This window comes from Rhododendron vialii, chromosome 13a, assembly GCF_030253575.1.
Source record: "Rhododendron vialii isolate Sample 1 chromosome 13a, ASM3025357v1".
In the NCBI taxonomy this organism is placed as follows: domain Eukaryota; kingdom Viridiplantae; phylum Streptophyta; class Magnoliopsida; order Ericales; family Ericaceae; genus Rhododendron; species Rhododendron vialii.
The window spans coordinates 8,140,499-8,160,582 of record NC_080569.1 but is presented as its reverse complement, the minus strand read 5'-3'; the positions used below and the strand labels follow the sequence as shown (position 1 = coordinate 8,160,582).

Genomic DNA, 20,084 nt, shown 5'->3' with positions numbered 1-20,084 from the left:
TGTAATGATGATGGGTAAGTAGGAAAAGTGGAGGAAAAAGTTGATGTGAAAGGTATAATGATGATGTTTTTTTAATAAGTTGGAGTTACGAAGTAGGACATTTAAAAAGGGACGGAGGGAGTATTCAATATGGATCTTTAGATTTCAATTAGTTTTATTATACAAAATTCTCAAAATCATGAAATTTATTATACATATACATTAAAAGATATAAACAATTAAAACTGGCATAGATTTCAAAAATGGAGCAACAAATGCGGACGGAGGTCATAAAATTAAAATTTACATGTTCGAAAGGTACAAAATATTTTATTAATAAGTAAACTTTGTAATGCAATGAATGTAATTATAAATAAGAAATGCATCACTATATTTACATTTTAATTACATTTTAACTAGGTTGACACTAACTTAACCATCAATCATTTGCGTGTCTTAAAACCAAACAAAAAAAAAAATGAAAATGAATATAATACTTTTCCACGAATCATTGGGCTTTTGACTCTCTACTCATTTTTCAGTCACTATCTCAATCTAAATTTGGAAAATATTCAGTAATTCAGTAATATCATCCCTTTGTTAGTTTTAAAGTCCAAGACGTGCGGCTTTTTTTTATCATCAGCCCAAGACATACATCTTCCGAATCCTTTAGGCAGACGGGGACAACTGTCGTTTTTGTTAAACCATGTGAGAAGCTGAGAAGCATGTAATAAGGTATACAATTGACATAAAGTTTTGTTTTGGATGTTTCTTATTAGTATTTTCAACCAAAAAAAAAAAAAAAATTACGCTTGTGTTGTGCTCTTACCCATGCCGGTGCTGGTCAATACCATGCCTGTGCCGCGCTCCGGCTCATTGGACACCTCTAAATGGGGCTGTGGACATAGAACTAATTGTGCCGAAAAAGGAGCCATCAGGCACGATTTTTCTACCCTTACTAATTGATAGGGTTATGCCCAGAATCAAACAAGAGGAAAGCTGCACTATTATAACAGAAATCAAGAACTCTTCAGCAAGCAATAAGATGATAATAAAACTGGTGCCTCTGTGACACCATCACAAATTGTACAAAATGCAAATACAACTTATTAATGCCCAGCGGAGTGTTTCTGTTTTTTCTTTCGTTTCATTTATATCTGTGTTTTAAAGCACATCGTCATGAAAGAAAAACAAATGGATGGTATAAGACGATGGGATTTCGGTTGCAGATTATGGTACTCGGCACTCCTCTATGTTCCAAATTTCCTTTGCATACTGAGAAATCGTCCGGTCACTGCTGAATTTGCCACTCCCGGCGGTGCTCAATATTGACATCTTTGTCCATCTTTTCCTATCCCTGCAAACATAAGAAAGGGTACCAAGCTTCAAAATGGAAGGTCAATTGAAATGTCGGTTAAATACAGCAGCAATGAACCATAACTAAACTAGTTGCTTGATGAAACAAACTTAAAACTATCGCATTTGTCATGAACAAAAAGTCATCTACAGGGTTTCAACTGGTCACTAAACCCAACTATGGAAAACTCTTACTTGTAAGCCTCGTCTACTCTTTCCTGAGCATCCATGTAGCTTGGGAAGTCCTGGCCAACAAGAAAATAATCGCCACGACCGTAACCTGAGTTTCCTTCCAACGACTCAAGGAGTGGATTGTAATCATAGCTGCCAAATGCTCCACTTCTTATGAATTGCTTGGCTTCTTCAAACCGAGGATCTGGTTTGAACTGTATAACGAGCAACAACAAGAATATTATACCAGTGTACAAATGCGAAGACGCATACAACAAAACATGTCGGTTCACCTTACAAAAGAGGGTGCATTTGACTAAATTCTTGATGAACGGGCAACTGAGGAACTAAATATAACTATGTCATTAGATGGATAGGTCTATGGCAGAGATTGTTATCAAATTAGAAGAGACTACCTATACAAGCTAAGTGCAACATGATCTTATCAGATGAACTTAATCGAATACTTTACTCACTTTACTATGCATCTAGAAGTGTCTTTGCTTCACCTTATTTTTCACCCATGTTACTCATGTTTTCAGATACTCATCATACTTGGCCAAAAAACATCTCCAATATTTTCTTATTTCTTTGAAAATAAAAAAGATAAGGTGGGAGGGAAAAAGGTAATCTCCCGTGATCACATGATCCAAAGAATCAGTAATTGTGGCTTTAAAATGAAAAATGTATTTGTTCAATTACCCAAAGGGACCACAACTTATTACCAGGCCATTTTCTCTTTCCTTGCGGAGCCTAGGAACTTCATCTGCTGTTGCGCCAAAGAGGAAGAAATTCTCCTCTCCAATTTCCTCCCTGATTTCAACATTGGCCCCATCTAATGTTCCTATGATGAGACATCCATTGAGTGCAAACTTCATGTTGCTTGTGCCACTTGCCTCCATACCCGCCGTGCTAATATGTTGTGATAGCTCGCTTCCTGGTATAAGTATCTCTGCTACAGATACATTGTAGTTTGGAACAAAAACTACCTGAAAAAATTTGGCGATTACAAAATGCAGTTAGCATGAAAAGAAAAGAATATATGCATTCTGACAGTATATTATGGGGCTGATAGCATGCCAAGATGTGCAAGACCAAGACATACAAGACATGCTGCTTGTAATATCCAATGCAACATAGTCAGCCATGGCAAGATTTGATTAGGAGAGGCATTGCATAGCAAAAGTTGAAGTGTGAAATATTACAGAAGGTAGCATTTTAAGTCAATATATGTTGGTGTACCAAAAGCGTACTTCAGGTTTCTATAATTGGAAAAATCGCGGCACAGCTCTGCGTGTGATAGAATGGGAGAAAAAGACAAAAGAACTTAGTATGTCGAAATTTACTCGACGCTCACCAGCAGTTGGTAAATTGTAGCACCTAAGAAACATTTGTACTGAATATTTACCTTCAAATAGCTGTTGACCTCGAGGTCAGTATTGACGACAGCACCAACATCATTCACTAGCTTGACTATTCTTTTTGCATTGGTATAAGTCGCAAATGCTTTTCCTCCAATCATTATGGTGCGAGGTGTTGTATTTTTCCGCTCTTCAGGGCTCATCACCTGTCACAGATCCGTTTCAAGGAATTTGTTAATGTGTCAATCCGAAAAATATTTTCTCCCCACTCAAAAGGTACAGTTTGAAGCCGAACTACATTGACATTAAATGCTCGTATGACATGTTAAACTTCTTAGGCAGAAGTTGTTGTCCCTTATGAGATGGAAATATCTATGTTAGAAAATAGTTGCAGTTTTTTTACAGTTACACACCTAATAAAGTAAGCAAAGTAGATTACTATAGCGAAGGAACTGCTGGAAGTGCAGTTATTACATCTCAACATGGTTAGGTGCATTGTAAAGACGAGAAATAGGAAAATCCACAACCCGGCTATAATTAGTTCTGGCATGACAATACAGAAATGTTAGCTCTGTAAACTTATTCAGAACATAGCTATATCTTCTATAGTCAGGTTATATGTAGAGAATATACTTGGCGTTCGTAGGTAAGCGTCATGAATTTGTTTTCATAAAATAAGAGTGATGTAGAACTAGTGAAGCATGAACATTGCACAATTAAATGGCTCACAAGAGGACATTTGCCATACCTTCAAGTTCTTGTACCTATAGACCGCATACAGAATATTTAGCAGCTGTCTTTTATATTCATGGATCCGCTTGACCTGTATGTCAAAGAGGCTATTTGGGTCAATGCTTACACCTGTCACTTGCTGTATGTACCGAGCTAATCGCTCCTTGTTAGCCATCTTGGCTGATTTCCACTCAGCTTGCAAGTCTGCATCATCAGCAAACTGTTGGAGTAGAGAGATCAGTAGGGATACACCAATATTATTCACACAAATTAGTCAACAAACAGATGTGATAGTGACAAGCTCTAAAAATATCTCAGGTACATACTTGCCGAAGATCCGTAAGTAGGTCAAGGTTGGTCACCCATTGATCTGTTTTTAACCACTTGGTGATGATATTGCTGAGCTCGGGACTGCAAAATCGGAGCCATCTACGAGGAGTAATGCCATTTGTTTTATTCTGGAATTTGGTAGGCCATACAGAGACATAGTCTGCAAACAATTCGGCCTTTAAAATGTCACTGTGTAGCTGGGCAACACCATTGACCTGCAGATGTAAGGGACAACAAGAAGTCACTTTCTCATATCCAAATGGAACTAATTAACATCTGAAAGGAGGTAGAAAAGGATTGGCTAATCAAAGACTTAACATGAGAGCAGAATCTCAACAAAGATCTCAAACTAACATGATAATTTGAGTATAACAAGACGAAGAGAGAGTCGAGACTCCCAATGGAGATGTTCCCCGCTTAAGTAACAGTATGAGAGTTTAATGCAATTTTATGCAAGTCTCAAAGGAGATTTCGATGCAGGGGATACATGTATATTTTTGTTTATCTCCACAAGATGGATTCATACCGTATGTGATGACACCACACATAAATTAGCCATGCGCACAACTGGTTTTTGGGGATTGTTATCCAAGATGCACATGTTGGAAATCTTGCTCTCGAGGTCTGGCTGTGTTGACTTTATCATTGCCATAAACTGCAAGAAGTACCTATTTCTTATTCAGAGAAAATAAAGCAAGATGTGGGATATAAGAAGAAAAGACAAGACAGGCGACGAACAAACCCTCTTATCGATTTCTTCAATGATTTCCATATGGCGAGGAAGAAGTTTCCACATCACAGCTTGTGACCATTTCTCCAGTGCCTCAGGAAGGACAGTGTGATTTGTATAAGAAATCGTCCTGGTTCAAATTTCACTTTTTAACACTCATTAGAACTAGTCATAGCAGCAAAAAGAAAGTTTGTGCTAAGAAATAGAATGCACCCAATGAAGCAACCCAATGGAAAATAAAAAATAACTGTACCTTGTTGTCACATCCCAAGCTTCATCCCATCCAAGTCCTTCATCATCCATTAGTAATCGCATCAGCTCTGGAATTGAGAGAGTTGGATGTGTATCATTCAGTTGCACTGCAACCTTACTGGAGAACTCGGACCACTGCCGCGAACCCTTTCCATCTTTTCTCTCCTTGAATCTAAAAATAATGTCCTGAGATGGATCCAACGATTAGAAAATAGTATGGTAAAGTAACAACTGTGACTGCACAATACAATACTTGAGGACTTTGGTATGACCTCAAACAACTTAAATAAGGTAACAAACGTAGCTTTGAAGAAGGATGGGAACCCCAAACAAAAAACCGAAAATTTAAGCCAACCTGAAGTGATGCACTGCACAAGAAAAATTGTTGCTTCAATCGTAGTAGCTTTCCACTTTCTGTGGCATCTCCAGGATATAAAACAGCACAAATCTGCAAAGCACAACTCCATATCACTTTTCTAGCAATAGGTAAAACATTGTTGAGAAAGAATGCAGTTCTGATACAGGAAGTAATACTTTTATCATCAACGGTTTTCTCTTTCACAAGTTTTTATCAGCTCAACCATTTCCTTTTCCCAATTACAGCTCAAAATGAAGACCAAACTACAGTTTCCCCAAACAATTTTCAATTCTCATGAGTCAGTAACATTTCAGACCCCAAGAATGCGAGGGGCCATGGTAGTATGTCATGAGTTGTGTTTTTGCAAGAATGTTTAGTTCACTCTCCTTCAGATGGGATGGAATAACCAACCTGCTGAGCTCTGGAATGGAGCTGCGCAGCTGATTCATACTGTCCATCATTAAATTGGAAGAGGTTGAAGTCTTCAGCACCAGCTTTGGCTTCCCAGAGACGAAGACTAATAGTGTTCTTGGTTTTGTATCCTGGAATGGGCACGTCATATGCTAGAGCTTGTACAACCTCCCCACCTACCCATTTCCGCCTGTAATACAATAAAAAAGAAAGCGTCAGCTCGTCAAGAAGTCTGATTAACCTCATGCAATTCCAAAATTGCACTTAATCTAAAAGTCATGGTGGCATTCTATAACCTAGAGCTATGGCAAACCTAGAGCTATGGCAACAGGCAGGTGCCAATAGATGCAAAGAGCCCCATCCTAAGTTTCCTTTATTCTTCGGAATGGTAATATATTTCAGACGAATGTTTACAAAATCTTATGTTGTGCAAGTTTAGTGGAGGGAAGCATTAGAGTCAAAGGGTTTTCGGATAAATAGGAGCAAAACTGAGTATATGGCGTGCAAGTTTAGTGGTACCAGCAATGCGCATGAAGAAAGAGTGATGATCCAAGACCAAGAGATACCAAAGAGTGACCATTTTAGGTATTTAGGCTCGATTGTTAATAAAGATGGAGAGATTGCCGATGATATGACCCATAGGATCCAAGTGGAGGAGCGCTACTGGTGTAATATGTGACAAGAGGGTACCCATAAAATTGAAGGAATTTTTTTTTATAGAAATGTCATAAGACCAGTGATGCTTTACGGGACAGAATGTTGGCCTATTAAGAAACAACATGTGAGCAAGATGAGTAAAGCGGAAATGAGAATGTTGAGGTGGATATGTGGTAAGACTAGACGAGATAGGATTAGAAATGAAACGGTTCGTGAGATGGTAGGTGTAGCACCTATAGAGAAGAAGTTGAAGAAAAATAGGCTAAGGTGGTTTGGACATATCTACCGTAGATCTGGAGATGCAATAGTTAAGAGAGCGGATAGGATAGTCTTGGGTAGCAACGCTACGGGGAGGAAAAGACCTAAATTGACATTAGATGCTGTTGTGCTCAAAGATACGAGTCTAATGGGTTTGAGTGAACAAATGGCCCTTGATAGAGCTCAATGGAGAAAAATGATTCATGTAGCTGACCCAATTGATTGGGACATAAGGCTAGGTTTGGTTGGTTTACAAAAATCTTTTGTTGTGAATGTAATTAGGCTATGAATATGGTTAGGGCACACTTACGATCCAGTGGGTTGGACTTCAACGCTACCAAAAAATTTGACAGGGAACACGATGTCATGTCTGACAACTTCCCAAGGGCTAAACTTCTGCGAATTTTCACAAAAATAAGGATTATTACCATCCCATTGTATAAACAATATTTAATAGGATTATCAGGTGAAATCAAACCTCAAGCCAGTCTTCAGCCACTTCTTCTTGACCCTCCTTGCCAAAGCGCTGCTTGAACAGCCCATACCTGTACCTCAAACCATATCCCCATGCAGGCAAATTCAATGTTGCCATAGAGTCAAGAAAGCATGACGCAAGTCTTCCCAGTCCTCCGTTTCCCAGAGCTGCATCTTTCTCCTGCAACAAATTTATTGGTGATAATCTATGATGCAAGAACATGGACACGGAAATTTTAAAAAAATGGGGATACGGACACGGTGGGAGACTCGCCACATGTATATTTATTTATTTGTTTATATATTTTTCAATTTTTTTCCAAATAAAAATGACAAAATGTGGACAAAACGAAAAATCCATAGTTCCAATACTATTCAAACAAAACAAAACATCTATAAGTTCAATACAACCCTATTGAAAGATTACAGTTTGACCCCTGAAAATTTTAAAAAAAATTACAGTTTGACCCAGAATTTTAAGAAAATTACAGTTTGACCCTCATTTAAAAAAATTACACTTTTACCCCCCGCCATGTCCCTATCAGTGTCCTCCCGTATCCCTAGCCGTGTCTCATACGTGTCCCTGTGTCCGACGTTGCAATACATCGACCTTTAAAAGTGTCAGTGCTTCATAGGTGATAATCAACAATCTGCTCACAGGAACTTAATGGTTACAGACTAAAGGCAGGTTAAATGATAAAAGAAGCCCAAAACTATAGACTAAATATTTCTGTTTTGCAAAAGGGGAAAGGCTTCAATAGGTGCAAAAGAATGTAGAAACTCACCGTGTTAGAATGTAATGGAACGCAAAAGATAGTGCAACAGAATTCTACAGAAACAACTTCTATTAAAATAAAATGCAAACAAAAGTGAATTTCTCAAGTTCTATGAGCAAAAACATTGTCATCAGCATCCAACATGAAATCAAGTGAAGTAGCTAGCTTGCTTGGTACAATATATAAATTCAAAGACCTCCATGGGGAAATCTACTTTGTTATCATGAAGAAAGCCTTCAAAACAAATGCTAAATTACAAGAAGGATTTTACGAAATCAACCGACCTGCTCAACAACTTCCTCAAGTTCATGGCCCAGCTTATTCAAAGCATCAGTATAAGCATCTCGAACATCCAGGTTTCCAATTGCATTAGTCAATGCTCGTCCTTGGAGATACTCCATGGACAAATAGTATGTTTGCTTCGGATCGGATACGTGAAAATGAAGATAGGTCTCATTCCATTGCTGCAAAAGCAATTGTCAGACAAAACACTTCCACCATTTCAGCTGCAGCATTTAAATAACTGGACGTAATCTAGCTTTTGTACTAATTCACCTCTTTTCCAAACTAAGACTCTGTTTAGATTTCTCAGAGTTTAGGATCATATCACTGCCTTCTTTAATATTTACTTTTTCACCTCCTGCATTCCATGTGACCGTGTAGCCATAGTTTCAGTACCAAAACTACATTTTCATGTATCAATTATTGTGCATATAGTAGTTTTAAGTTCTATCATGAGCATGCCACATCTATTCAAGCCAGATATTTGTGAAAACTATTCAAGCCAGATATGTGTGAAAACTATGTATTCAGCTGACCTCACATCCATATTAGCAAAGAAACAATAAATGCTAGGCTAGATACAGTTCATCAAACACAGAACCATACATAGTAGAACTACTAAATCTTACTTGAATCAGACGATCACGAAGACTCTCTGCCGTCGCATAGAATGCTTGTTCTGGCTCAAACTTGAAAGGAGAAAAATGAGGACTGTATTGGGCATGGTAACTGATGTTGGAAGCTATCTCTGTCGGTTCTTTGGCCATCGGGTGCGCAACAGCCAGAATTTTTGTAGATTTAGCAGAAAGACCAGACTTTTTATTACCATTAGCATCTGCTGTAGTCGCCATATCTAGTACTTTTACCAGCTTCTACGAAGCTACAAAATAAAAAAATGAATCTCAAACAACCAGAATAATACACAAAGAGGGCTGCTAGCCTGCACAATGAAATAAAAAGCGAAAATTTATTTAGAACTCCATATTTTTATGCACGATTTTTTTAATTTCAAACATAGAACCAATTACAATTATCCAACTACATAATGACATAAAAGAGGAAAATCAGGCCACATATAGCATTTGCTGCATTTCTCATGATAAACAATCCAAATGAAATACAAAATGGAATGAACTAAATTGAGAGTTTGAAGCTACTGACAACTCTTTGGATGATCACTATTTTGGTCCGAGTGAAGGAGAATTTGAATGTCATATCGAGAACAAAGCAGGTGGGATCATAAATTTTTAAGAAATTGCACAACGATTGAATTGGACTAACATATTATCAATTGATTTTTTTTGTTATTGAGGATTTCACGCTGCTCTTCAGCAAAGGAGGTTTAATAGCTATATATAGATAACCTAGAAATGAATATTACTTCAGTGTGAAGACTCTTTGGGTACGATTGTTCGAGTTGAGATCTTTAAGACGAACTCTTCAAGCTCAAATCAGTGAGAGAGAGAGAGAGAGAGAGAGAGAGAGAGAGAGAGAGAGAGAGAGAGATTACCAAATTGTAGAAGATGTGAAGATATTTGGTCGACTAAATAATGAAAATGAGAAGCTGGCTGCGAATTGCGAAGATATTTGTTACATGAATGTTCCAAAAGAGAGGGAAATGGACGGTGGAATATTCGTATCAGTCGTATGGCAACGATTTCTAGCGTGAGAGAAATAAAAAAAGGACAAAGCGACAGAGAGGAAAGGCGCTTGGGGAAGTGTGTGGCGCTGATTCTGGTGAAGATGATAGGATGGATGCAGAGAGAGAAACGAAAAATATCAGAGAGAGAGAGAGAGAGAGAGAGAGAGAGAGAAGAAGAAGAAGAAGAAGGCAGGTTTTGGGAAGTGAAGCGATTGGATTGGAAGTACTATGAGCCTATGAGGATCACATGGAAGGGGTGTGGGAGTGATGGAGTGAGAGAGAGAGAGAAAGAGAGCGTCCACTCCACATGGCACGTCGAGATCGGTGAATGGTGCGGCGCTAGTTGATTTGAAAGGCCCGCACTACGATACGAATACGATAGCAATTGGCAATCAATGCAACAGTATGATTGGAACGGGCATGACTCGTGCACCCTGACCGTCGAGTCATTTTTCCCTTCCTTGGGCTTTTTATTACTCTCTAAAACTCCAACAAAGAACAGGGTTTGTCCTGCCAAATGGAAAAAAAGAAGAGAGATTTCATCGAGCACCAACACTTAAAATTATTGAACGGCTCAGATTATCAGTACGAAATCCAAAATAGGTCCCGCATTCTAGTCTATGCTCAGCCCGTCGGTGGTTTTAGCTTTTTTGTACAATTTACTTTGAAGAACCATGTCTAACAGATTTCAATTTTAGATTAAATCAAAGAATAAAACTGACGTTTGAATTTCACCATGGCCATGACCGCACAAATTGTGTAGCTAAAACATCAGTATAGTTTCAAAATCCTGTAATCTGAATGAAAAATAAAAAGATTGGATCGATCACTCATGATTGAGCTAATTTTTCACAGAGCTACTCGATTTTTTTTAAATTATTAGGATCATCCGTTAAGGACTCTGAGTGGGCCCACATGCTAGCCGGTAACCCGTCGTTACCCATCGGTACTCGTATTGTCGGTTCCATTAGTAGGCCTCTAAATTTTATGCCTTTTTTTTTAGGAGAATCTGACTTTTGCACATCCTGATAGATTACAAGCTCAAGGATACCGTCAAGGCATCAATTCAACCCAGCTTAACATTGATTCAAAACCTAGGACCGTAGTGCAGCACATTTTATAAACAGCCAGAGACTATTGCCCATTGTCTTCAATTCCAAACACATAACTGCGAACATTTCTGACGTCAATGTTTTAAGAATAACCGAAACACGAAGTAGAACGAAGAAAGGTTCTTCTCCCTACATCATTTTCGAACTTTCTCTCCAATAATGACCGTATTCCACCATGCAGAGTCTCTCAATTGCCTTGAGGCGTAAGGCGTTGTCAAGCCAGTTTGAGAACCTTTCTCTGCAACCGTGATCGACGCTGGGCTTCTTTGTAGTCTAGGATTCACTGCCACTCAGGCATCTCCTTCCTTGAGTCTTTGCATTACCTGCATAACAGGTCATATTAATGAAAGACGCGTTCTGTTTAACCATCTTGATAGAATACCAAAATGTGTATTCAATTCAGTAATCAGCTAAATCTAAGGAATTGTAGGTAAATATACCTTCTAGGAGGTTCCGAGTTTCAACTTTTCAACTAAAAGTTGCATTTATGTAAGTCGCCTTCTTGTTCCCCATTCCTGAAAGTTATAATAGCCCTTTTGGAGGAGAAATGTGACGTTTAATAGCGGCAACTATAAAGGTGTCATGTGTTGAATGTGAAATTTTAAAACCCGAGACAACACTAATATAAAGAGAACTGGAATCACAAGACTTAGATGCGTCATGTGAAGCAGATTGGAATGCACAATGTTGATTTTAAGAGAGCTGATCTCGTGTGGCTCCAAACCTTCAGTGTTACAAAGGCGTCATGTGATGATATACAGTACAAATAGGAATGCATTTCTTCTATGCTACATCTGGTTCATTCGTAATCTAAGGTCAATAATAACTTTTTGAGACTCAGACCATTGGAAATTACATGTACACAAGTTATACAAAACTTCTAATACATCAGCAATTACAATTGCCTACAACACAAGTTTTCGTCTGATATTCTGGTACCGTAAATATTGCCACGGGACATATGACAATACCGAATGGAAAATATTACCCACCAGATCTACTCAGTTCCGTCAAAATTCACTCTCTCCCCTGTAGAAAAAGCATTCCAAAATAGAGCAGCACAAATGTACAAAAACGATGTCAACAGTAGAAAGCCCTGGAAAGAGCCCACTAATTCGACGAAGAAACCAGCCCCAACCGTTCCCACGATAGCAGCAAATGTCCCAGCAGTATTTGACATACCTAGAACAAATTCAAAGTGGATACGTTCAGTCCATTAGAAAGTCTTTATATCAGGACGATCAAGTATTTTTGCAGTAACAAAAACATAAATAGCTAATGGAAAAAGACAAAATGAATCCCCATTGATTTCGATTGCCTTTCTATGGGGGAATAGAAACCACCTCTTGAGGGCATCCCCCTAATTTTCCCGCACCTCTTGTAGTAACAGTACCCAGATAAAATTAGTGTTATGAATTAAGAAAGATCACATCCACGAAAATTACGAAATACAGATTAGAACAGACTAATGTACCGTGGAGAACACCAGAATACTGTGGAGCAATTTCCTGGTTACAGAAAAACACAAACAGAAGGTCAGAGGAGAGTGAATAATGATTTTGTGCTGTCCTTAACTTCTAGTGAATTTTCTGAATTCACTGACCTGAAGGTTCACAAGAAACCCACAATGACTAAATGACTTTAGCCCAACAGCTAAAGTTAGCCAAGCAGATGCCATAGATGGACGTTTTGCCATAGTTAGACCAATGAGAGCAATCCCAGGACCAACAAAACCAATCGACTGCAAGGAAGGATGCATCATAACCAATACAGAACCGAAACAAGACAACATATGTAGTTTTAGAGGTCATATGTATCAAGCCGCCATCATGACGTTTACGGCAAGAACAATTGTCAATCCATAAAAGAATGACTATTTATTATGTGGTGAAAATACCCTTTTTAATAGAGGTTATATTTTTTATTTGGTTTTCATATTCTTGAAAGTCTTTGATACTAGGAAGTTGGTTAACAAACATTCATTTCCGCAAAATACTGTCTTCTATTTACCAAAGTTGATATAGCAAGTAGAAAAGTTACGAGTGAGCAGTGTAAAGTTTTCCCAAAAGTAATTTTCAACAGAAGTTTATGTCATCATCACATGTCATGTTCTGTTCCTATTCTATGTACTTAAATGGTTAATCACTAAATCAAATGGATGAGGTCTAAAATTAACACTAAGGAAGAAATAAATATCCACTTTGAAAAACAAAACGGCTCATAAGTTATTCCAAAACTCAGCATTTTTTTTGTAATATATGACAGATGTGTACCTGCATTATTTTGCGAGTTAAAGTGACGGTGATGCCCCTTTGTATTAACATGTCTGATAAAACACCCGCAAAGTAGCCTACAAATGCCATCATACTCCACGGAACAGCACTAAACCATGCTGCTTGTCTGAGGTCAACATGGTATATCTACAACAAAGAAGAGTCATGCATTTCATATTTCTCATAAAATCGTACAACCATAAACATACTAAATTGCTGGTAAAAAAAAAACATGACTTTAAGCTATGGCCTTACCGTCTTAAAGTATATGGGCATCCATGAGAGAATAACAAAGAATCCCTGGGTGAAAAGAAAAGAAATGAAGAACACTAGATCATATAATCTACCAACAAAATTGAACAAAGTTAGGTTCAGACATTTAAATACAGTAACCGCATGGTATTCACAAATTTTTAAGCTGGTAATTTGCAGGGTTCCCTCTTAGTAGAAACTTCTTCCCTTGTTAGATATGTGCTCTCCTTTATTTAATTTTGGTAGGTTTGAAATTTTCAGAATTCAATATTTCATAGAAAAAGGGAAGAAAAAAAAGCATGACTGTCATGACAGGGCAATGCAATACCCAAATGTCATAAATAAAAGAACATCAAATAACGACAAATAGGAAAAATAGACACAGCAATGTGTGCATTACCCAGCTATGCATAGCATTTGCCACAATTACAGACCATGTTGGCAGCTTAGAAAGCAAGCGCCTAAAAGGAGGGATCACTTTCGCAGTCTTCGATTTATTTTGAATCACAGAGGACTGTTGCCTCCTGCTTTGGCTTTGTATGTACTTCAACTCATATCTTGATATTTGATGACTTCGATCAGGAGTGCTTGAAGTTGCTGATATCCACACCAAAACCCACAGAAATCCAGATAATCCAAATATCACAAATGGTCCAAATAAACCACCCTGTGACATAAGGATTGGAGAAAGTGTGAGTCCAACAGCGCTTCCAAGCTGAAATCCAGCCATTGCAAGACCAACAGCCCTTGATCGTTCTGTTTGAGGAAACCATCTAAAAGAAAAGTTCAAATAATTGTTCACCCATGATTTCCACACTCAATAAAAAATGACCAGATGAAGGAAACATTGTTGTTATTGGAATACCTTGCAATCATATTGTTCATGCAAGGAAGAGCCACGCCTTCTGCCATGCCAAGCAAGACTCGCATAGCAAGTAATGCCCATATAGAAGTTTCAGCAGCCCAAGGAGTAAGGAGGGTGGCCAGTGACCATAAAGCCACACCCCATGCCATGACTACCTTACCACCATAATAGTCCACAAGCGTGCCCCCAGCTATTGGTGATATCAGGTATCCCCAAAGAAATGATGACTGCCATTAGCAGCAGATAGTGACAGGCATATCAAATGATACCATAGTAACTAAAATGATTTCTCAGAAACAACGATATCCAATTAAATTTACATTCCACAAGTTCAGATACTCCTTGCAGTCGCTTCAAAAAAGCTTATGACAATGGCATTCACATGGTGTATGTTAAGGTAAGTATCTACCATTCTCACAAGTATTATCATTGGCCAAATATAAACCCAACTTGTATCGAAAGTCAAAATTGAGGAAAATAGAAGCTCTCATAGTCGAAATGCTCAGAATCACTCCAAACTGAACAAATAATTATGGACTCATTATCCCTGCTGAAATTTCATACAATTAGTTCACAGCAGCTGAAAACAAAACTAGTCAACTGCAAGTAACAGCCATAAATAATACAACAAAAATGTTCAAGTTTCAAACTTCCCAGTCTTACTAATGTACTGGACGGTCCAGTTTCGGTCTGTTTTGCCCGCATCGATGATCCAAACTGTTCACTTTTTAGAACATGTTGAGAACATATACCACACCACAAATCAAGTTGATCAGATACCATTCAATATTGTTTTAAAATGCATTTATCTTGCCCAAAAAAAGAGAGGAGAACATTGGTCGAAGCCCATTTTCGACCATTAAACCCATTTATCCGGAAATAAACTCATTACGAAATTATCGCGTACGGTATCCAATCAACTTGATTTTTTGCGCGGTATATGTTCTCAACATGTTCTAAAAAATGAACAACTTGGACCATTGACGTGGACCCGGAAAGTGCCCAAAACGGGCCAAAATAGGACCGCCCAGTCTAGGACCGGAGAGGATCCAGTTCCTCCCAGAAACAATCCAATTGCGATAATCATGAAGTCACCGAGTGATTCTCCGAAAGAACAACAAAGTAATAAATTTAATTGCTCAAAACTGGTAGATCAGCATTAAAAAACATGCTAAAAAAATGTTGGTTAAAAAATAACCATTTCTTTCCTCAATACTCAATGTAAAATGCCGGAAACTAAACCAAGAAAGACTAATTAAACTCTGACAAGAGAAAACTCCACCTAATCAAATGGGAGATGATCTGCAAAAAGAAGGAGAATGGGGGTTTAGGTGTGAAGAATTTGATGATCCAAAATCTTTCCCTCTTGGCCAAATGGTGGTGGAGGTTCAACAAAGAACCAGAATCGTTGTGGGTGAAAGTAATCAAAGGAAAATACAGTTTAGAACAAAACTGTTGGCTTCCTCGTATGCCTTCATCCGGTAAGGCCTTGAACCTATGGAAAGATATTTGTGCCATTGGGGAAGTTTCCTCATGCATAGGAAACATAGTCCAGGAGGGTTTTAAATCCAAGTACGGTCTGGTTTGGAGATCTCTTTTTGGAACCAGGTATGGTTGGGGGACTCGACTCTTAGAGAGGACTATCCTCGTCTATACCGGATCTCTACTCAAAAAGAGGCGGCTGTCAATGCACTCTGGAGTGGAACGGGAGTCGTCAAATGGAACCTGTCCTTTAGCCGAACGCTACGAGACTGGGAATCTAATCAAATGGAGGAACTAAAGCAGAGGCTACAACCAATTTTTCTGGATTCGTCCAGTCGCAATGCCTTGAATTGGAGATGGTCCTCTGATAATCGTTTCTCGGTAAAATCAGTGTACAATCAGTGAGAAAATAGTGGGCAATCCGGAAGTTTGGGGAGAGAAGGCTTGTGGAAGAACATTAGCCCCCCGAAGGTAGAAATATTTGCTTGGATGGCTGTTCAATCCAAGGTGGCGATGAGATCGGTATTGTGGGACAGAAACTTGATTTTTGAGGGCCAATCTACCTTGTGTCCTCTTTGTTCTCTGTTTTTGGAAACTCCGCACCACTTGTTTCTACACTGCAATTTTTTCGTGGGAGGTTTGGTCGCGGATTTTGGAATGGTGGCATGTAGAATGGGTGTGCTCCGAATCTCTGGAAGATCATCTCAAGTGGTGGATGGATAACAGATTCAGGAACCTCAAGAAAAGTCTGTGGGAAGCGTCTTTTTTTGCAACGTTGTGGTCGCTGTGGTTAGTACGTAACGAGGTTGTCTTTAACAACGCTTCAATATCTGTTGGGGCCATGGTTGACAAGGTAAAAACTGTTGGGATTAAGCCCGGTAATCCCACCCGCAACGGAAGCACAACAAATTAACAAAAACGAAATCACACACAACCAAAATACGTGGTTCCCCAAACTCGGGTACGTCCACGGGAGAGAGAGAAATCTTCCACTATAAGAAAAATAGAGATTACAATGTGAGATGTAAAACCCTCCCTGAGCTCCTAACACACGGCTCTATACAATGTTTTACACTCACCCCACAACTCTATTTTTCCCTCACATCTTTTCTCTCTCTCACACAAAACCTCACGGTGGGGGAGACCCCCCAAAAGGGTTCCCGGACTGACTCTCCTCTCCGCTCAGTCTCTCTTTCTTTCTCCCCACTCTCTCTCACTCACTCACTTAGCCCACATGCACCACTTCACTTAAATAGGGCCAGGAGAAACATCTACACACTTGACTCTTCATATTTCAAGCATCACAAATGCTCTTTGAGATCCAAAACATCACAGCCGGCATTCCACTTCCAAAGAGCACATAACTTAAGCCAATAAATGCACCAGGCCAACCAACTCTAATTATTTTCTTTTCTTTTTCTTTTTCACATGGGCAAAACCCAATAAAAACTAGAGTTGCTATGTGGGTAAAGGCAAAGTTCGACATCAAGCTGTATACGGTTGAGGAATTTAAGGTTTTTTTGGATGGAATTAGGCTTCTAAAATTGTAAGTCGGGATTTGAGTCTAGATGAGGTCTGTTCTTCCAATGTTTTGTTGGAGGACGCTGTTTGGTGGTTCCCCTTTTTCTTCTTTTTTCTTTTTTTTTTCTGTTTTCTGCTTGATCGTGTAAGTTTTCTATGCTTACTTCGATTGAGCCCCTCGATGTATCCCTTCGAGCCTTAATATAATTGTTTTGTTTGCCGAGAAAAAAAACATTTGTAATAAAAGAAAGCACCTGGACAACGCCGGCGAAAGACTGGCGCCAGCCGTTGGCGATGGAGAGAGGAACTATGGCCACCGACATAACGACCCGGTCCGCATTACAGAGCGCCAGAGCCAAGGCTATCATCGCCACCACCTTAACCCTCTCCGAGGTAATAAACTCGACAAAACTCGGTTCCCTCGCCGCTGCTGCTTCTTCTTCTTCTTCTCTATCGCCTGCTCCACTAAACGAGCTGCTCGAGAACGACTGAGCATGTCTCGCAGAACCCCCGGCTCGAACCGGTACTCGAGTGCCGATTCTGCTTGCGCCATGGATTCGCGGAGAAGGTAATCGGTTGAGGCAATTGTGGGGGAGGAAGAGCTTGGCGTTGGATGGGCGTTGGGGGTTGAAGGCTGGTGGTGGTGGTGGTGGTTTAGGGTTTTGGAAGGGAGAGTAACGGAGTGATCGGTTAGGGGCGAGGGCGAATTCCATGGTGTGGGATGGGGAAAGTATAGTGGTGTTGATGAGTGATGAGGAATTTGCTACTCATTTCGCTGTTCCAACTTCTGAAGGAAGAAGTGGTGGTAGGTGGGGAAAGAGGGTCCGATATCTTCGGTCCCGAAAACTCTGTGCTTATGTGTTGAGGGCTTTCAGGCAGTTTAATTGTGCAATTTTTTTTTTATGTTTTAAATTTAACGATCGAAAAATCTCTCGGCATGAAGATAGATGAATTTTCGGTACAAAAAATCTTGCGGGAAAGATTACTTGTGCATGCACTCACCTAATGTCTATATCGTATGCTGATGTGTTACCCTACATTCAACCGTTGGATTTAAGGGCATGGCTTAAGCAATCGAACATACTCGGTTGATTTGCCAAGCTCTTTCTTTCGTTCCATCAAACAATAAAAGTAAAAGGATTTCTTTTCTTCCAATCTTATTTTCTCGTCAATTAAGTGGTGTAATCTCAGTCTAAGAGCATCTCCACCAACCTAGTCAAAACACAATATTCGATAAAATGGCGACAAAAGGGGGGGAAACATAAACCCAGCAGCCTCTCTTGAGAGGTCGTCAGTTTAACCTCGGCTCCAGTCCCTCGTTGGGTGAGGCAAACTTTTTGAGCTCGCTTGCTTCGATTCCTGCTGCAATGTCATCGTCGGTTAGCAGTACCACTCTCTCCGCTACAGCGTCATCACCGGAGAACAGCTTCGACTGTGAATAGCCCTACCTCGTAATCATCGGAGGTTTGATTTTTGTGGGGTTTTCAGGGGGTTTGATTTGTGGGTTTTTCAATTCTATGGTTTTCGATCTATGATTTTTTTCAGTTATGTGGTTTCATCGGAGGTTTGATTTTTGGTTTCAATTTGAGGTTTGATTTGTGGATTTTTCAATTTGAGAGAGAGAGAGAGAGAGAGAGAGAGAGAGAGAGAGAGAGAGAGAGAGAGAGAGATGTGGTTCCTATCGGTGGGTTTCAAGAGTTGCCGTTCACTCTCTCTCTTCTTATTCTAAAAGGTGGTTTCCGATCGGTGGATTTCTGTGTTCCCGATGGGTGAGTTTCAAGATTTATGAGATAACGACAAAGGGAGAGATGGTTTACATTGATGCCCTTACTTTATTCTAAATGCCTAGGGGTGTTGAGAGGCTGTTGGGTAGACTACAAATTTAGTGGCTGCCTAACACACTTTTCCTAGCTAAAATGGCTAGAAAAATGATTAGTCCATTGGAGATGCTCTAATCCTATCCAAACCAAAAATAAAGGAAGGATTCATATTCTTATTAATAGTCTCATCCTCATCACCAATCACAATTCTAATCTTATATCATTATCAATCCTTTCGAAACACCGATATCATTATTAATAGGCATCGCCTTAGGTGGGAATTGTTATTCTAATTTAATATTTTACTCTAATATATTTAATCAGATTTGATTTATATGAGATACATGTGATATTATGTAGGTTAGTTGGAGAGGATTTGTCCGTTTTAGATACCTACGCACGGTTTTCAATAATTTTTTTGTATCTATTCCTGTCAATTCTTAAAAGCCTCTCTCAAAATTCAAACCAAACAATCTCAGTCTCCTTGTTTTTTTCCACGTATATCTCCACAATATTAGAGGATATTCTCTCAACCCTAACAAACTAATGTTGCCGTTTTCTATATATGCTTGTATGCCTATGTAGCTTATGATAGATACAACACTCCAGTATAAAAAAGCAGCTTCTCCTGTTTCTTTTACATCGTATTAAAAGTTACTTTCCGTAGATTATTTTGAGTGTCGAGAAACTATTGGTTCATGAGTTTGCTTTATAGAAGGAAACTTGAAAGTCGATGTATATCGGAGAATAAGTACCATTCGACCCAGTGCTATCACATGCCTCGACCGGCCCACAAACTATTCTATTCCTTTTTTTTTTTTTTTGTGAATTTGTTGATGAGTATTTACTTTAGTTAGAATTACGTATCATTCTACCAGAAAATTTCCATTTCATATATTTTCTCCAACTGGTGTTTGATGCAGAACTGGTCCTCAATTGGGTCCTACCTCAGGTGAATCCAAGGCAATAATGAAGGTTACCGTTCCACAG

At 39.1% G+C, this 20,084-nt stretch overlaps 2 protein-coding genes across 8 annotated transcripts; both read right to left on the bottom strand.

The window, feature by feature from the left end:
- Window positions 1-1,008: 1,008 nt before the first annotated feature.
- Window positions 1,009-10,084, bottom strand: LOC131314359 (alpha-glucan phosphorylase, H isozyme). Of its 5 annotated transcripts, none has more exons than XM_058342938.1 (16): window positions 9,638-10,084; window positions 8,757-9,007; window positions 8,130-8,309; window positions 7,074-7,250; window positions 6,906-6,991; window positions 5,681-5,870; window positions 5,267-5,359; window positions 4,913-5,097; window positions 4,672-4,789; window positions 4,456-4,584; window positions 3,926-4,144; window positions 3,616-3,819; window positions 2,915-3,073; window positions 2,232-2,495; window positions 1,531-1,721; window positions 1,009-1,336 (listed from the first exon to the last, which is right to left on the bottom strand). In XM_058342938.1, exons 2-16 carry the CDS (start codon window positions 8,976-8,978, stop codon window positions 1,210-1,212), a joined length of 2,544 nt encoding a protein of 847 aa, XP_058198921.1. In that variant the 5' UTR covers window positions 8,979-9,007; window positions 9,638-10,084; the 3' UTR covers window positions 1,009-1,209. The 5 variants fall into 5 exon arrangements, with proteins under 5 accessions (XP_058198921.1, XP_058198922.1, XP_058198923.1 ...); XM_058342939.1 differs by having other exon boundaries at window positions 8,757-9,067; window positions 9,638-9,998; XM_058342940.1 differs by having other exon boundaries at window positions 9,509-9,648.
- A 733-nt stretch (window positions 10,085-10,817) lies between these two features.
- On the bottom strand, window positions 10,818-18,109 carry LOC131314352 (probable anion transporter 4, chloroplastic). 3 transcript variants are annotated; one of them, XR_009196347.1, is made up of 10 exons: window positions 17,529-18,109; window positions 14,272-14,498; window positions 13,807-14,179; window positions 13,410-13,454; window positions 13,155-13,301; window positions 12,485-12,622; window positions 12,356-12,389; window positions 11,874-12,063; window positions 11,322-11,414; window positions 10,818-11,204 (listed from the first exon to the last, which is right to left on the bottom strand). XR_009196347.1 is itself a non-coding variant. In XM_058342929.1 (9 exons), exons 1-8 carry the CDS (start codon window positions 17,985-17,987, stop codon window positions 11,879-11,881), a joined length of 1,608 nt encoding a protein of 535 aa, XP_058198912.1. In that variant the 5' UTR covers window positions 17,988-18,109; the 3' UTR covers window positions 10,818-11,204; window positions 11,874-11,878. The 3 variants fall into 3 exon arrangements, 1 of the variants encoding a protein (XP_058198912.1); XR_009196346.1 differs by having other exon boundaries at window positions 11,322-11,396; XM_058342929.1 differs by lacking the exon at window positions 11,322-11,414.
- Window positions 18,110-20,084: the final 1,975 nt, after the last annotated feature.

Coding starts and splice junctions, on each gene's coding strand:
- LOC131314359 (XM_058342938.1), bottom strand. CDS start 8,978: ATGGCGACTACAGCAGATGCTAATGGTAATAAAAAGTCTGGTCTTTCT. Junction 5,360..5,680: donor TCCATTCCAGAGCTCAGCAG/GTTGGTTATTCC, acceptor TGTGCTTTGCAG/ATTTGTGCTGTTTTATATCC. Junction 4,145..4,455: donor GTGTGGTGTCATCACATACG/GTATGAATCCAT, acceptor TTACATCTGCAG/GTCAATGGTGTTGCCCAGCT.
- LOC131314352 (XM_058342929.1), bottom strand. CDS start 17,987: ATGGAATTCGCCCTCGCCCCTAACCGATCACTCCGTTACTCTCCCTTC. Junction 14,180..14,271: donor ATGAACAATATGATTGCAAG/GTATTCCAATAA, acceptor CTTTTCTTTTAG/ATGGTTTCCTCAAACAGAAC. Junction 13,455..13,806: donor CAAATGCTATGCATAGCTGG/GTAATGCACACA, acceptor CTTTTCACCCAG/GGATTCTTTGTTATTCTCTC.